This window comes from Micromys minutus (assembly GCF_963924665.1).
Source record: "Micromys minutus genome assembly, chromosome: 17".
Lineage (NCBI taxonomy): Eukaryota > Metazoa > Chordata > Mammalia > Rodentia > Muridae > Micromys > Micromys minutus.
This window is the reverse complement of record NC_137952.1, coordinates 48,053,546-48,066,878: the sequence shown is the minus strand read 5'-3', so window position 1 is coordinate 48,066,878 and position 13,333 is coordinate 48,053,546. Positions and strand designations below refer to the sequence as shown.

Here is a 13,333-nt window from a genome sequence, read left to right as displayed (position 1 = left end):
CAGACATTGGCTATGTCAGCTAGATTAGAAACTACAGTCAGAAATTATCCATCTCTGTGACACCTTGTGGTCTGAGTTGTCACAGGCAGCCTGGTAGGGATCCCCCTTATTCCCTGGGAGAACTGGAATGTATTATCCAATGTTTCTTTTTGGTCAAAACATTGAATTTTATTGCATACTTATGTAATTTCTAACACCTTGATCTGCATGTGACTGCAGTACCTATTAGCCCCATTTATTTTAGATGGATGACCTCACTTTAAAATTTTAAGACCAGAATAGTGTACCAGTGTTATACCCTGGGTTATTGGCCTCTTGCCTTATAGAGCAAGGTTGCATCATAGTCAGCCTTTTCTTTGATAAATAGGGTTCATCATGATTACCCCCTCATGGGAACATCATGAAGATTGATAGAATTAACATATAGAACCTAGATAGCACACCAAAGATGTAGGTAAGAATTTTGGCAAATGTTAACCATGAATTCTAATTCATTTTTTCTGCTGTTGCTTCGAGAAAACACTGTCTTATGCTCTCTAAACCCAAGGTTAATGTAAATTATGATTGTTCAGATAGTTCTTCCTATTTATACTCAAGAACTCATTTTAAAAATTAATTCTTTATACAGCATCTTCCTCCGACCCCTCTGGCTTCCTGCCACCCAGAATATAAATACTTGACAACCAAGTCAATTTTCAATCAAAAGGAGCCTAAAGAAAATTCTTCAGATTTTTCTTAATTGTGTTTTATGCAGATTTCCACACTACAGTAACTTCGTTATAAAATGACTGAATGTTAACGATGAGTTGAATTTGAACAAAATCTCCAGCTTTTACTGCTCTATGAACAGCATTCAGATATGGAAAGGAAGAAATATGCTTAGTTGATAAAAACTTTGCAAACAAACAAACAAACAAACATTAAGTTTGAAGTGAGAAAGTGTAATTCATCCCTGTTTTCACTTGCTCTTACAAATTTGAAGAAACATCAAAGCCAAGCAACACTTTGGAGTGCTTTTGCCCTAACTTTCTAGACTGGTATGTCTACAGAAACGGTCTTTTGTTATGAGAGAGGATTAGCATGTCTTTTTCAAAGGAAACCATCATTTTTCTAAATAAACTCTACTGGTGTGATGCTCTTTTCTCTATGAGATGTGTTTGTCGCTTCCGAGCAAGCAGGGTAGTGGCTGCAGCACAGTGATGTACGTTCTCTTTGTTCCCCTTGTCCCATGTGCCTTTGACAGCGGATGCATTCTCGCTCTTTCGGAGCAAATCCAGACGACCTGAAGGACCCCATTAAGATTAGTATTCCCCGGTATGTCCTCTGTGGTCAAGGGAAGGATGAACACTTCGAGTTTGAAGTTAAGGTAAGTGTTCCTTCGTCATCCTTCTAGAACATGGTATGGGAGGGCACCTACAAAGTAGATAAGCCCATCAATCTTAGGCCCAAATTTTCTTATCTATAAGAACAGTAAAAATATCTATTAATATCTATGCTGTAGAAACTTTATTTTGTGTAAAGTCTTATATCAGGTGGCTAGTATGTAATAAGTAATACTCTATTATAACTGTTGCAGTCATCACTATTACTGGGGTGTGTGTGTATGTGTACGAGTGTGTGTGTGCTCGTGCACGTGCGTGTACACAGCTGTTAATTAGATGCATTCTTAATCTGTTTCTGGTATAATTTTATTTATATGACTTTAAAGGAAGAGATGAGCTTTCCAAAAATAATGACTTCATCTTATTTTTTAAATTTATTTCTATTGACTCATACACTTAGTTAAATGTTGCTGGCTGCTATTCCCTTCTCCTGGGTGAATTAATGATTAAGCACACCTCCTTATTCCAGGATGGGCAAGGACACTAATGTGATAAAGTCCACTGCAGTATTGGTGTGTGGATGCATACGGTGGCCTTGCAACAGTTTGGTTCAGATAAACCCTGACCTGGGAATTTGGGCCTGGGATCGATACACTTTGATTCCATTTCAGTTTGCTTAATAACCTACTCAGTTTGGGATTTTTAGCAAAATGAGGGAAAACAGAGAAGCTTGTCTGTCCAGAGAACGTTTGATGAGGAGGAGCTCTGTGAAACTCCTGCAAGCCTGGAACTCCTGAAGGAGGAAGCAAGAGAGGATCGAGGGACCTTGCCACCTGCCTAGCCTCTGAAGCACCTTAGGGGAATCCCCTGTGCTCTGGGAAGTCCTTCCTTTCAGGCACACAGAAAATCAAGTTTTTATATGCTTATTTCTACATTCTGATTTTTTCTCTATAAAAAATAAAAGTGGGCCATGATTTATATATCTGAGGTTTAGGAGATAGTATTGTGTGAGCAGGGCAGTAGCTTTACTGACTGGCTTTTGAAGCACTGTTCTAAAGTGCTGAATATGTCTCTGTGCTATTGCTTCTCACTACTCCTGAACCAGTAACACTCAATTCCTGCTCAGATCTCCTTTATTTCTTCCACCATTCCATATTCTTTATGTTTGTGAGACTATGTAGTAGTCTCTTTGTTAACGGGGTAACGTCATACACAAATATAAAAGTTAATTTAAGGCTATTTGTATTATTTCCATACATTGGAATCTTTTGTGGCTTTTTCTGGCCAAGAATTATAATTCAATAAGTCTAGAAGTTGCAAAAGTGAAAACACGTACTGCTTCTAGTTGGCCCATGTCTATACTTTACTGATGAGCACATTAATGGAGTTTGCCTATTTACTGACTCCACATAGAAAACTTTAGTAAAGAAGACTACTTTTTAAGTAAGTGGGTTAATTTAGATAGAAGTTATCAGCAGACAGTAGCCGAGTTAGGTTTCAGATGTATTTGAAGCTTTGAGAATGCTACTGCCAGAGAAAGTCAGAGAAATCAAAAGCAGAGAGCTAGGCAGGGGGTTCTCACTCTAGTACATGAACTCCAGGTCCCAAGAAGTCTGTTTTTTTCTTTTTTTCTCTTTCCTTCCTTCCTTCCTCTTTCCCTCTCTCTCTTCCTTCTTTATTTCATTTTATTATTTTTGCATACCAAGGCCAGTGCTTCCAGCTCACACTAGTATACCCTCTACAGCACTTGGCAGTAGGCACCCCAGACTGTTCGGGCTGGCTTAACCGATTCCTCTTCTCCTGTTAGAAAGGTCTCCTGGCGTTTTCGCCTGCTCTCTGGTGAGGACACTGTGGCAGAGGACCTAGCACTAGAAAGAATGTCCTATGCTTCTGCTTCCCCTCTCCAGATAAAGCAAGCTGCAGACGAGAGCCCCAGCACCTGAACAGCTGCGCTGTGTTACTGTCCTAGCTGTCCCGTGTAATCTGGGATTCCGTAACCTCGGGTTCCATTATCTGTGTACTGTGGTCACTACAAGCCATCTGACTGCATTGCTGTGAGGAAGTGACCTTGCATTTATAATTTGTAGCCTCCTTCTGGGTCTCATGCTTCCTAAGTGCTATGTGTATTTGTTACTAAAATTAAATGAAAACAGGCTTAGGGAACACATGAGATTCTGTGTTTGGAGCCCCTCAGCGACCTTTCATGTGCAACTATGTCTTTATGAGACTTGGGGCTGGGATTGTTTTCTTTGTGTCTGGGTGTTCCCTGCAGCATCTTGATAATGAAGAAAATGTACAGAAAATAAATCCACCCGTCACCACTACTTTACCATGATCTCAGCTTTTTACACATACTGCTAAAATCTGTGGAGACGCTCTTTGTTAGAAGCTTCTTAATAATTCTGTGGTGCCTATGAGAGAAAAATAATAACTAGCATTCAAAGTTTTGAAATTTTATTTTGAATATTTCTTTACAAAGCTGTACATGGAAGGTTTTGTTACTGCTTAAAAGTTTTCAACATTCTCAACTTTGATAAGTCATTTGAATGTCATACAAATGCCATATTACCTAGTATAGCGTCATGTCTGGTGATATTGTGTTACTGTTGGATTATTTTGGTGAGTCCAGTAGCTTTAAGAAGTCAAAGGTTATTGATTCGATTTTGATAAAAGACAACTCTCTTTAGTGTTAGGCTTTTATAAGAAAAATTAGTGTTTGTGTGCATAGACATTTTATTGTCTTATGGTTTTCACTTTACAACAACCATTGTTGATTCTTTTTCAAAGCTGTCTTCATTTCCTCCTCTATTCTGCAGTGGAACATACGGCCCCCTGTGCTGCGTATACGACAAGCTCTAGGGCTTGATCCTTCTGCTGTGGGGTCCTGTTTAAAGTATGTCTTGCTGTTGGTCACTTAGGGACTCCAAAGATATGTTAGGACCCAAGGCCCATCCAGTACATGTCCCAGCCTGAATGTCTGAGAAGATGGCAATTGTAAAAAGACTCACTGTGTCCTGTCAATCAAGTGAGAAAGAAACACATCTTATGCAGCTGGTGAAGACCACATATGAGCTTAGGTGTGTGGATGCTTGAGCCATCCATGGTGAGGCTCCTAGTATCCTCCCTTTGCCTTCCTCTTCCCTTCGGCCTCTAGTCAGTCACAGCTCACCCTTTGTTGGGTAGGGTTTGATAGTCTTTTAAAATCCTATAGTGAAGTAATGAAGGGCCTGCTGGGGTACAGTGAAGGTTAAGGGTGTCTAAGTGTTCCTTATCTCAGCTCCTGTGTGTCTCATGGAAGTTTCCAGCATTGGTTTTTAAAATGAGAATAGAGCTTTTCATTAAACTGGAATTGATTTAATTCAAAAGAACTATTTTAAACCTGCTTTATTTGGGAGGACCAAGCCACAGTTACTTGGGAGAAGATTCTGAGATTCAGTAACCAGCTACATTTGGTTCGGGGACTCGTTTAGCTTTCTCAGACCACTGTGTGAAGGCTTCACATACAGGGAGCAAGAAGCACAGGCTGCAGGAGAGACTCCATGAGCCTTCTGGGTCTGGCCACTTTGACAGAGCTGATTTGTGTGTTTCTTTCTTATTGATGCTTACTTTCCTGCTCTTTCCTGAGAATGAATGAAGTTGTCCTCTCTGTGCAGTACCCACATGCATTACTTTACTAATTATGGAGGGCACCTGCCTCAGACCCTGAGTCAGTTTGTTGGTTCTGTTTCATTGGAGTTACCTTTCCAAGGAGTCCTAAACGTGCATCCTCCCGAGACTGCATCCTCAGGTAAATAAAGACACTGTCTGGCAGGTGTCAGAGAGAAGCAGGAGGCGAAAGGTGGGCCAGCCTGAGGAGAGTGTCACACACTGCTCAGGAGTGTCAGTTCCATCCCCACTTGCCCCAAATCACAGCTGCCTCAGCAGTGCCACTCCCTAGACTACAGCTGTCACCCGAAATGCTTTCAAAGCTTTTCAGTGATTGATAGAGAAAAATCAGTCACCTTGAATTATGCTTGCATTTTCAGTTAGCTAGGATTAGAGTGAGTGAAGTTTAATTTTAAAATCACATTTCAGCATGATACAAAACAGCAGCCAGGGAAAACTGTGGTTAAGGCTAACAGAAGATATTATACTTATTTGTCATAGAAATAATGATATTTTAAAGTCTTTGTATTTTAATGTTGCATATTTTATCATTGTTTACTGAGTTTCTGTTCCTGTAAAACGCTAATTCTTTAAGACAGCATCTCACTTCTTGCTGGAACAGCCGTGTGCTGAATTATCCATTCTCCCTGTTGTCCATCCATAGCCCAGGGTCCTCTCTGCTGCCATGTCACATCGTGGTCACTTTCCCCAGATCTAACTATCCTTTCTCTTCCTGCTCTCCTAGAGATTTCAGCTGTCTAGACCCTGCTGGTCTTAGTCAGACCTGAGTCTCCAGACCTCAGATGGTACCTAAGCAGTAATAGTCAGCTAGTAGGGATAACTCAGCAGAGTGAAGCCCAGAACCACAGGGGTGGAAAACAAAACAAAATCCTCTTGTTCTTTGTGCTGTTGTATTTTCAAGTTGGAATCTTGAGTGAAAATTCCCCACCCCCACCCCCACCAAGGTTCCTCAAGCCCCTTTTGCACACACCAGGTTCCTTTGATACTCCGCACAGTGCAGCTGTCTTTCTCTTATTCAGGGAAGAATGGAGGCTCTTGTGCTAAGTCCAAGGATGCAGCATCTCACACTTGAGAGTTCTTCCTTCTAATGCACGGACACAGAAGTGCCTTGGTTCTGGGCAGTCTGCAGCACCTATAAGTTGGCTTGGCTCCATGTTCCCAGGCCCTTGTTCGTGTAGAAATGCATGTCTAGGCTCACTGCCTGTCCTTCTCATAGGACCCCAGGCCTGCAGTCTCCAGCCTTCTGCTGCTACAGGTTCTTCTTCTCATCTCCTTTGAGGGCAGCCTATCACTGTTCAGCAGTACACATGCCCTGCCCATTCTCACACAGATGCAGTGCAGCCCTTTGGCCAGCTCTTTTTTCTGCTTACACACCACAACCCCACATAGTTTTAAATGTCTAGGCCTTTCCAGTCAGCTGTTTGTTTAAAAAAAAATCACCATCAAAGCAGACTCCTTCAGTTGCCTTAAAATCCTGCTGCACTTTTCTTCTGTCTCCTGATTGGTGGCTTAAAAGGAGATGAGAAGCAGCAATAGAAGCACCAAGAAAAAGTATGACTTCTAGAGAGTTGCCCGACTCTGCTATGTAGACCGTCGGTGGCAGTGTGGCTTAAGATGCCTGAATCCCTCTTCTGAAGTGTGAGGTCCTCGTGCCTCTCCTGAGCTTCCAGCTTGTTCTGTCCCTGTGCTTAATCCTCCTTGTGAGTATCATCCATCATAGTGGCCAAATGTTCTCAATTGATAAGGTGAACTCCATGTTCCCTGTTGTCATTTTCATGCTGGGCCTCCCCAACTGGCTTCTTTGTATGCCACTGAGTTTATTACCCCACCACCACCTCATGAAAAAACAAAGCTATCATCTATTCCAGAATTTTCTATGCCCCAAACATTCTGCCAGACATCTCTACAAATACAAAGAATGTTCCAAAATGAAGGTTTGTTGTATTATATAAAGGAAGAAATCATGACTTACTTGCCTAAGGCCACATAGCTGGTAAGCAGGCCCAGATCCCATATGCCTCGTGATACCTAATTCCAGTAAACTGTACTGATTCCCCTTCTTGTTTCTAATGTACCTTCTAAATGTCAATAAATTTGGTACTTTTTAGAAGTTGAGAGTATCTTTAGTATTGTCTTAGATATAATTGCCATTTCTAAATCCCTGCCTCCTAATAGAATTTGCTGTTGTTATGTGTGTATGCATGTGTGCACACAAGTCTTGCATGCTTTTCAAAGTGTGGTTTTTGTCAAAACTCCCACAACTCTTGAGGATTTGGTGGTGGGAAGACGTGACAGGAATCCTGAAGAAATGCCTGGGAAATGTGAAGTTTAGGAACTGTGGTGGTTATATTTACAGTCAGAGAAATCTCTGTCCCTCTTCATTTGGCAGAACAAAAATAAGAGCTATTTCAGTCTACTAGAAAAGCCACACACACACACACACACACATCTTGTAGAAGTACTTGCTCCCAACTTGGTAAGATATAAATGTTCAGAAAGAGTGGTGTGTTGGCATTTAGGCTTCTGTTTATCAATTCTGCATCAGATTCTCTCTCTGTGTGGATTAGCAGAGCTGAGACAAATGTAGTGCTGCAATGCCCTGGCTATCCAGAGCCAAGGTCCAGGGTGTGTTCTGTTTCACTGCATAAATAGCAGCAAAGGAAATTACACCAGATCCTGAGAAGCCACATTCACCCATGACTCTCTTTTCTTAAGTACTGTCTTGCCTCTTTAAGATTTTTTTTTCTTACACTGTAAATAAATGAATAGATAAATGGATAGATAAATAAGAGAAAAATACAAGGAAACGGACACACAAAAAAGCAAAACAGACAAACACACAAGCAAACAAACAAAATGATGCTTTTCCCTTTCCTGGAAGGCTTTATTGCAAACCAGCTTATCTTTTGTGTTGCCTGGCTTGGGCCCCTGTGTTTGTTCTCACAAAGTAAATATGCAAACATGGCTGGAAAGAAATGAGCCTGAGTCTGGAGGACAGGAGAGACGTGGCCTCTCCTCCAAGACCCATCCTGAATTTCACTCACACCAACTGTTTGTTTTAAGAACATGTTAATTTTCATGTTTCTTAATTTTACATCTTTAAAGATTTTTTTTCTCTTCCTATATTATTTGTTAAATGATTCAAACATCTTGCAGTTTTTGCTTGTGGAAACCCTCATCTTTCAATAGTGAATCAGAGAAAGTATTTCTTCAGGAGTAGATATTTCTTTTATTTTTATATTAAAAATTGTTTCATACAATACCTTTTGACCTTGATTTTTCCCCCACTTCCCCAACTCTTCCTAAGCCCTTCCTACATTCTTACACACCCAGCTTTGTGTTCTTTCTTTCCTTCAAACAAACTATTAAAGGAAAAAAAAAAAAGACTAGTAAGGGGCAAAAATCAACATGAGAAGAAGAATGCACATACAAACTGTTCCTGGGCATGAGGTCTGTCCTTCAGTACAGCTGATGTACCCGTGGTACTCCACTGAGGAAAGCAAGTACTCATGCCAAGAGCTCCCGTGGGTGGGACCCCATGTCTGTGTCCCTACTCAGTGCTGGGACTCCACTCACTTGGATCTGTGCACCTCTTGTGCATTCAGCCACATGTTCATATGTACATGAGTCCTGTCATACATGTGACTACTCTTTCGTTACAAGTGTCCATCACCTCTGCCTCCTTCAGTCTTCTGCCTCTCCTGTGTAGATCCCTGTGCCTTGAGTGGAAGAGTTTGATAAAGGCATATTATTTAAGACTGAGTGGGGGGCAGCCATGTCTGAGGCCAGAGCATTGTACTCCTCATACCATGCTCTTCTCTATTCATGGGTGCCTCAGAAGTCCATTTTACAGCTGAAAAGTTGAGGCCTGAAAGAGTTCAGTTCTGGAACTGGTTAAGTCATTAGGCTGAGGTAAGGGCCACATCTGTGCCTATCCATTGCCTTTCAATTCTCAGACTCTAGTGATGGCTGATCACTTATATTCCTCACTTTGCCTCTCAAAATCTAGTTAGTTTAAAGGAAATGATACCTGGGCTGTCACCTTTGACTTTTTTTTAAATTGGATATTCTGTTTATTTGTATTTCAAATGTTATCCCCTTTCCTGGTTTCACTTCTGCAAACCTCCTATCCCATCCCTCCTTACCCTGCTTCTATGAGGGTGCTCCTTCACCCACCTACCCACCTACCTACCCACCCACTCCCACCTCACTGCCCTAGCATTCCTTTATACTGGGACATCAAGCCTTCATAGGACCAAGGGCCTCTTCTCCCATTGATGCCAGATAAGGCCCCTTCAGCTCCTTCAGTCCTTTCCCTAACTCCTTTATTGGGGTCTCTGATTAGTCTGGTGGTAGGCTTCAAGCATCACATCTGTACTAGTCAGGATCTGGCAGAGCCTCTCAGGAGACAGCTGTATCAGTCTCCTGTAAGCAGCACTTCTTAGCATCAGCAAGAATGTCTGTGGTTTAGTGTCTGCCTGTGGGATGGATGGGGTGGGGCAGTCTCTGGATGTTTTTTTTCCTATAGTCTCTGCTCTACTCTTTATCCCTGTATTTTTCCTTTACTTCTGGGTTAAAAATTTGGAGACAGGTGGGTAGCTTCATTCCTCAACTGGGCAGGGGGGAACCCATACCTAACCTGAATATGGTCTTGACAGGTTCTCCCTTCCTTTGTGGTGTTTTGGAGCTAATTTGGGTCAGAAAGTCCAGATGTCAGGAAAGCAAGAGCTTTCCAGGATCCCATGGGGATGATATTAGCTGAAATACATCACCTTAGACTTCTTCTGTAGTTTTAAAGTAATCACCACACACACACACACACACACACACACACACACACACACACACACACACACACACACACACGTCATCTGTACTTTTCAAGTGCTATAAGAGCCTTTGTTGGGAATGACCATGGGTTTGAATTCCAGAGCCTTCAATACATTCTATCAAATTTTCCTTCAATCTACCAGATAAGGCAAGTGTACTAAAATAATCAGTATTACCTCCTATTTTGAAAATTCTGAAATCAATCCATGCAGCAGTTATTTCTGGTTACTCAGGAAGGCTGGGTTTGAGCAGCTAGAAAGTTTCATTTGATTTAAGACTACTTTATAGCTGTCTAGAATATGGGTGGTAATTCATCACAAAGTCCTTGAGTCATTTTCCTGGTACTACAGATTCAAACCAAACTCAAGGCTCTGAGGCCCTTCTGTACTTGTTCATGGTACATCTTTAAAGAAAGGCTGCTGGCCTTTTCCTGGAAATAGGAAAGAGAAAGTTGTGAAGTCTGCCTGTGGCTCTGCTTCATGAATCTCCATTATCCAGTGTCCATGTCTTTCCCACATACTCTGTCAGTACTGGGATTAGATTTAGACTCCTTTCTAACTTGGGACCAGACCCCTTTTGCTGAGGTCAGGCCTCTGCATTCAAATGCCTTGAGATGGGATTTTAGCAGTTGCCTCAACTGCCATCTCATAGGACCTGTGTCTGTGGGAAAGCTTTGTCACTCAGTTCCGGGACTCCTGATGCAGTCTGAAATGAGGATGCCTGCTGACCAGGATCCAGGATCCAGAGACGGTCTCTTCTTCAGGCTCACTAGACAGAGAAGCAAGTGAACAACCCTAAATGTTCACAAACAAGCCAGAGAAGTGCTACAGTGTGTGCCAAGGAGATGGCCCCGCAGACAGTGCCTTCTCAGCACAGCACAGCCTGTCCACTGCATCCTAGGTTTCCCTCCCAGCTATAACTGCTGCCTTCACCAAGCCGAGGATGCAGCCCATGCCCCCTGGCTTAGCTTTCATCTCCAAGCTGCAGCTCAGGGGCAAGGACTCTAAAATCAACTAAATTCACCCTTCAAATACCACCTAGAGATTACCTTTCAATTCTTCCTGTGTCATTTTGGAGCCTTATATTTACCTTCCCTTATCCCAATCCCCAAGTCATTTATTTATGTGTCCTTTATAAATCAGTATGGTGATCTCTCCACCAAACTATGATAAATGACATTTTCTTGCTTTACTTTACAGTTCTTTGCCCTCTTCCTTATCTCCCGCAATACCCCTACTTACCAAAAGCGCTCCACAGTTGACTTGTTGACACATAGGAAAAGGACAAAGATACAGGTCATTCTGCCGCCTTCAGAGAACAAAGGAACTAGGAAATGGAGTCAAAATATAGCTTATTGGAAAGAACCTTTGTCTATTAAGTATAGAAACAATTATACTGATTATTTACTTACCAATTAACAAATATCTTTGCGGTTCCTGTAATATACACAAACATGCACACACTGCCTGGATTATTAAGAAATGGGTGTACAGAAAATATGAAAAGGACCCACCCAGCAGCAGCTAAACGTGAGAAAGAAATATGCATAGAAATTAAACAACAGAGATACAAGGCTCTTGTAAGGTGTCAGGAAGATGTCAAGGTAGACTTGCATTGCTGTTCTTTGAGATTATGAGTGGATGTGATGGAGGGAGAGGAAGGGTATTCTGGGCAGTAGGAACACTGTAGAGCTTGAGGTTCATCTTCGAGAGGGACTCAACAGAAAGAATGTGAAGTGTTCCGAAGGCTCGGGACTGAGTATCAGTAGTATCATCTTGGGAGATCCTGGAAGGATGATGATGTGGGAATTGTTCTTGAATGACTTCAGTCATTCTAGGTCATCATAGAAAAGTGATTGTGGGGACTGCAATGCCAGGATATTTGAGATGCTCATCACAGAAAATGTAATTTGAAAAAATTTCCAAAGTGGAGTCATGGCACCAAGCAGAAATAGCCCATATTTCATTCTAGCTATAAACAGAGAAAGGAAATGGCATGGCCTTCATAATGTGGGATGTGACTCTCATGAGTCCCACTAAGGCCGAGAGACCCAGAGATTCGGAGTTGCTGTCTCTAGGGTCAGGAAAACTGACCCAAGTCTAGCTCTGGCTTCCAAGGTGAGTGAAATGACCCTAGAAGAAGGGACCAGCAGGAAGCTGCAGTCAAGATGACTGACCCTCACATTCAGCATCTTTGGGCTATTTGTGCCAACTGGAAATCAGCACACATTTTTGGGGGGTCCTTTCTGAGAGGTGATTTTATGACGTTGATGGTAGATATGAATGAAGAAGAATGGAGTAGCAACTGTGTTCAATACGGGATAGTTCTGTGCTTAATAGGGTGTTGGCTTCAGTTAACACTCTTAGCCAGTTCTTTATGCAGCAGTTGTCTGAGGAGATTTTAATTAAATCTAATCTGCTGATATGTATTTCTCTACAGATCAATACTTTCAGAATATATTTCATGTTTTACATAAGACACTGAGTCTAATTAGTGAATTAGATTCTGTCATCTTGGGAATAGTAAGACCTCCACGGATTTATTATTTTCTGGCTTCAGCTTAAAAACGTTAATGACACCTAATTTTTATTTATTTGTTCATTCATTTATTCATTTATTTATTTATTGTTCTGGGAATGTAATCCAGGACCTTGCACATGCTATGTAAGTGGTCTACCATGCTGCCTCATCCCCAGTACTTATAAATACTTGTAATTACAAGTACCCTACAGAGGTAGAAATATTACTGAACAGGATAGCCAATATGACTTCTATTTCTTCATAAAGCATATCATTCATTAACTATTCTTATCATGTACTATATCACACCAGTAGAAGTAGTAATATAAAAGGTGATATAAAAATATCTTCTTCCCATACTGCATGGGCCATCTTGGCCAGAGCTTAGAAAGTGCTTCAGTCTCATGTTGTGTGGTGTGAGATGTTCCCATACATTAGTGTTTCCTACTGTACATGTCCACACATTGGGAATGTATTTGACGTCTTCACAGCATGTTTAAGAGTTTTGTTTAATATGTATATTAAGGATTCCTTCAAATAACCGTTTAAAGGAGGCTACTGAAAGTCTTTGGATGACAACTGTTGGCTGTTCCTCACACAGACGGTTATACACCAGCAAATGTTACTGATGACATATCTTAAAACTTACAATCTCTAACCCTGAGAAATATGTATATAAGCTAAACTTGTGGGAAGGGCACAGTTGAGAATGTTTAAGTGCAGTCCATCTCAGTGGACATGTTTCTGGTGTTTAAGCTGCACTTAATCATTTTATGGCCCAAGAAAACATGGATTTGTATCAGCAGAGCCATTCAGCAGGAATGAAGTAGTGAATTTGTCCTTGGAAGTGTGCAGTAACAATGCCTTGCCTAATGAGCTCTAAAGAAAATAGCTGCCTGACTTGAATCTGACTTGATTGTCGGCCTTGCTGCTCTGCTGACTCTTCCCCTCCTGCCCAGAACCCTGTCCTATGCCCACTTCTAATTCACAGCAAA

The 13,333-nt window shown here is 41.5% G+C and overlaps 1 protein-coding gene across 2 annotated transcripts in view; it reads left to right on the top strand.

Annotated features, from left to right (window-relative positions):
• KIF16B (kinesin family member 16B) overlaps window positions 1-13,333 on the top strand; it is a 249,667-nt gene that overhangs the window by 177,372 nt on the left and 58,962 nt on the right. For both annotated transcript variants that reach the window (XM_080931299.1, XM_080931298.1), the window contains one exon: window positions 1,244-1,366. In XM_080931299.1, coding sequence (XP_080787425.1) covers window positions 1,244-1,366 — 123 coding nt within the window. The remainder of the gene's footprint in view (window positions 1-1,243; window positions 1,367-13,333) is intronic.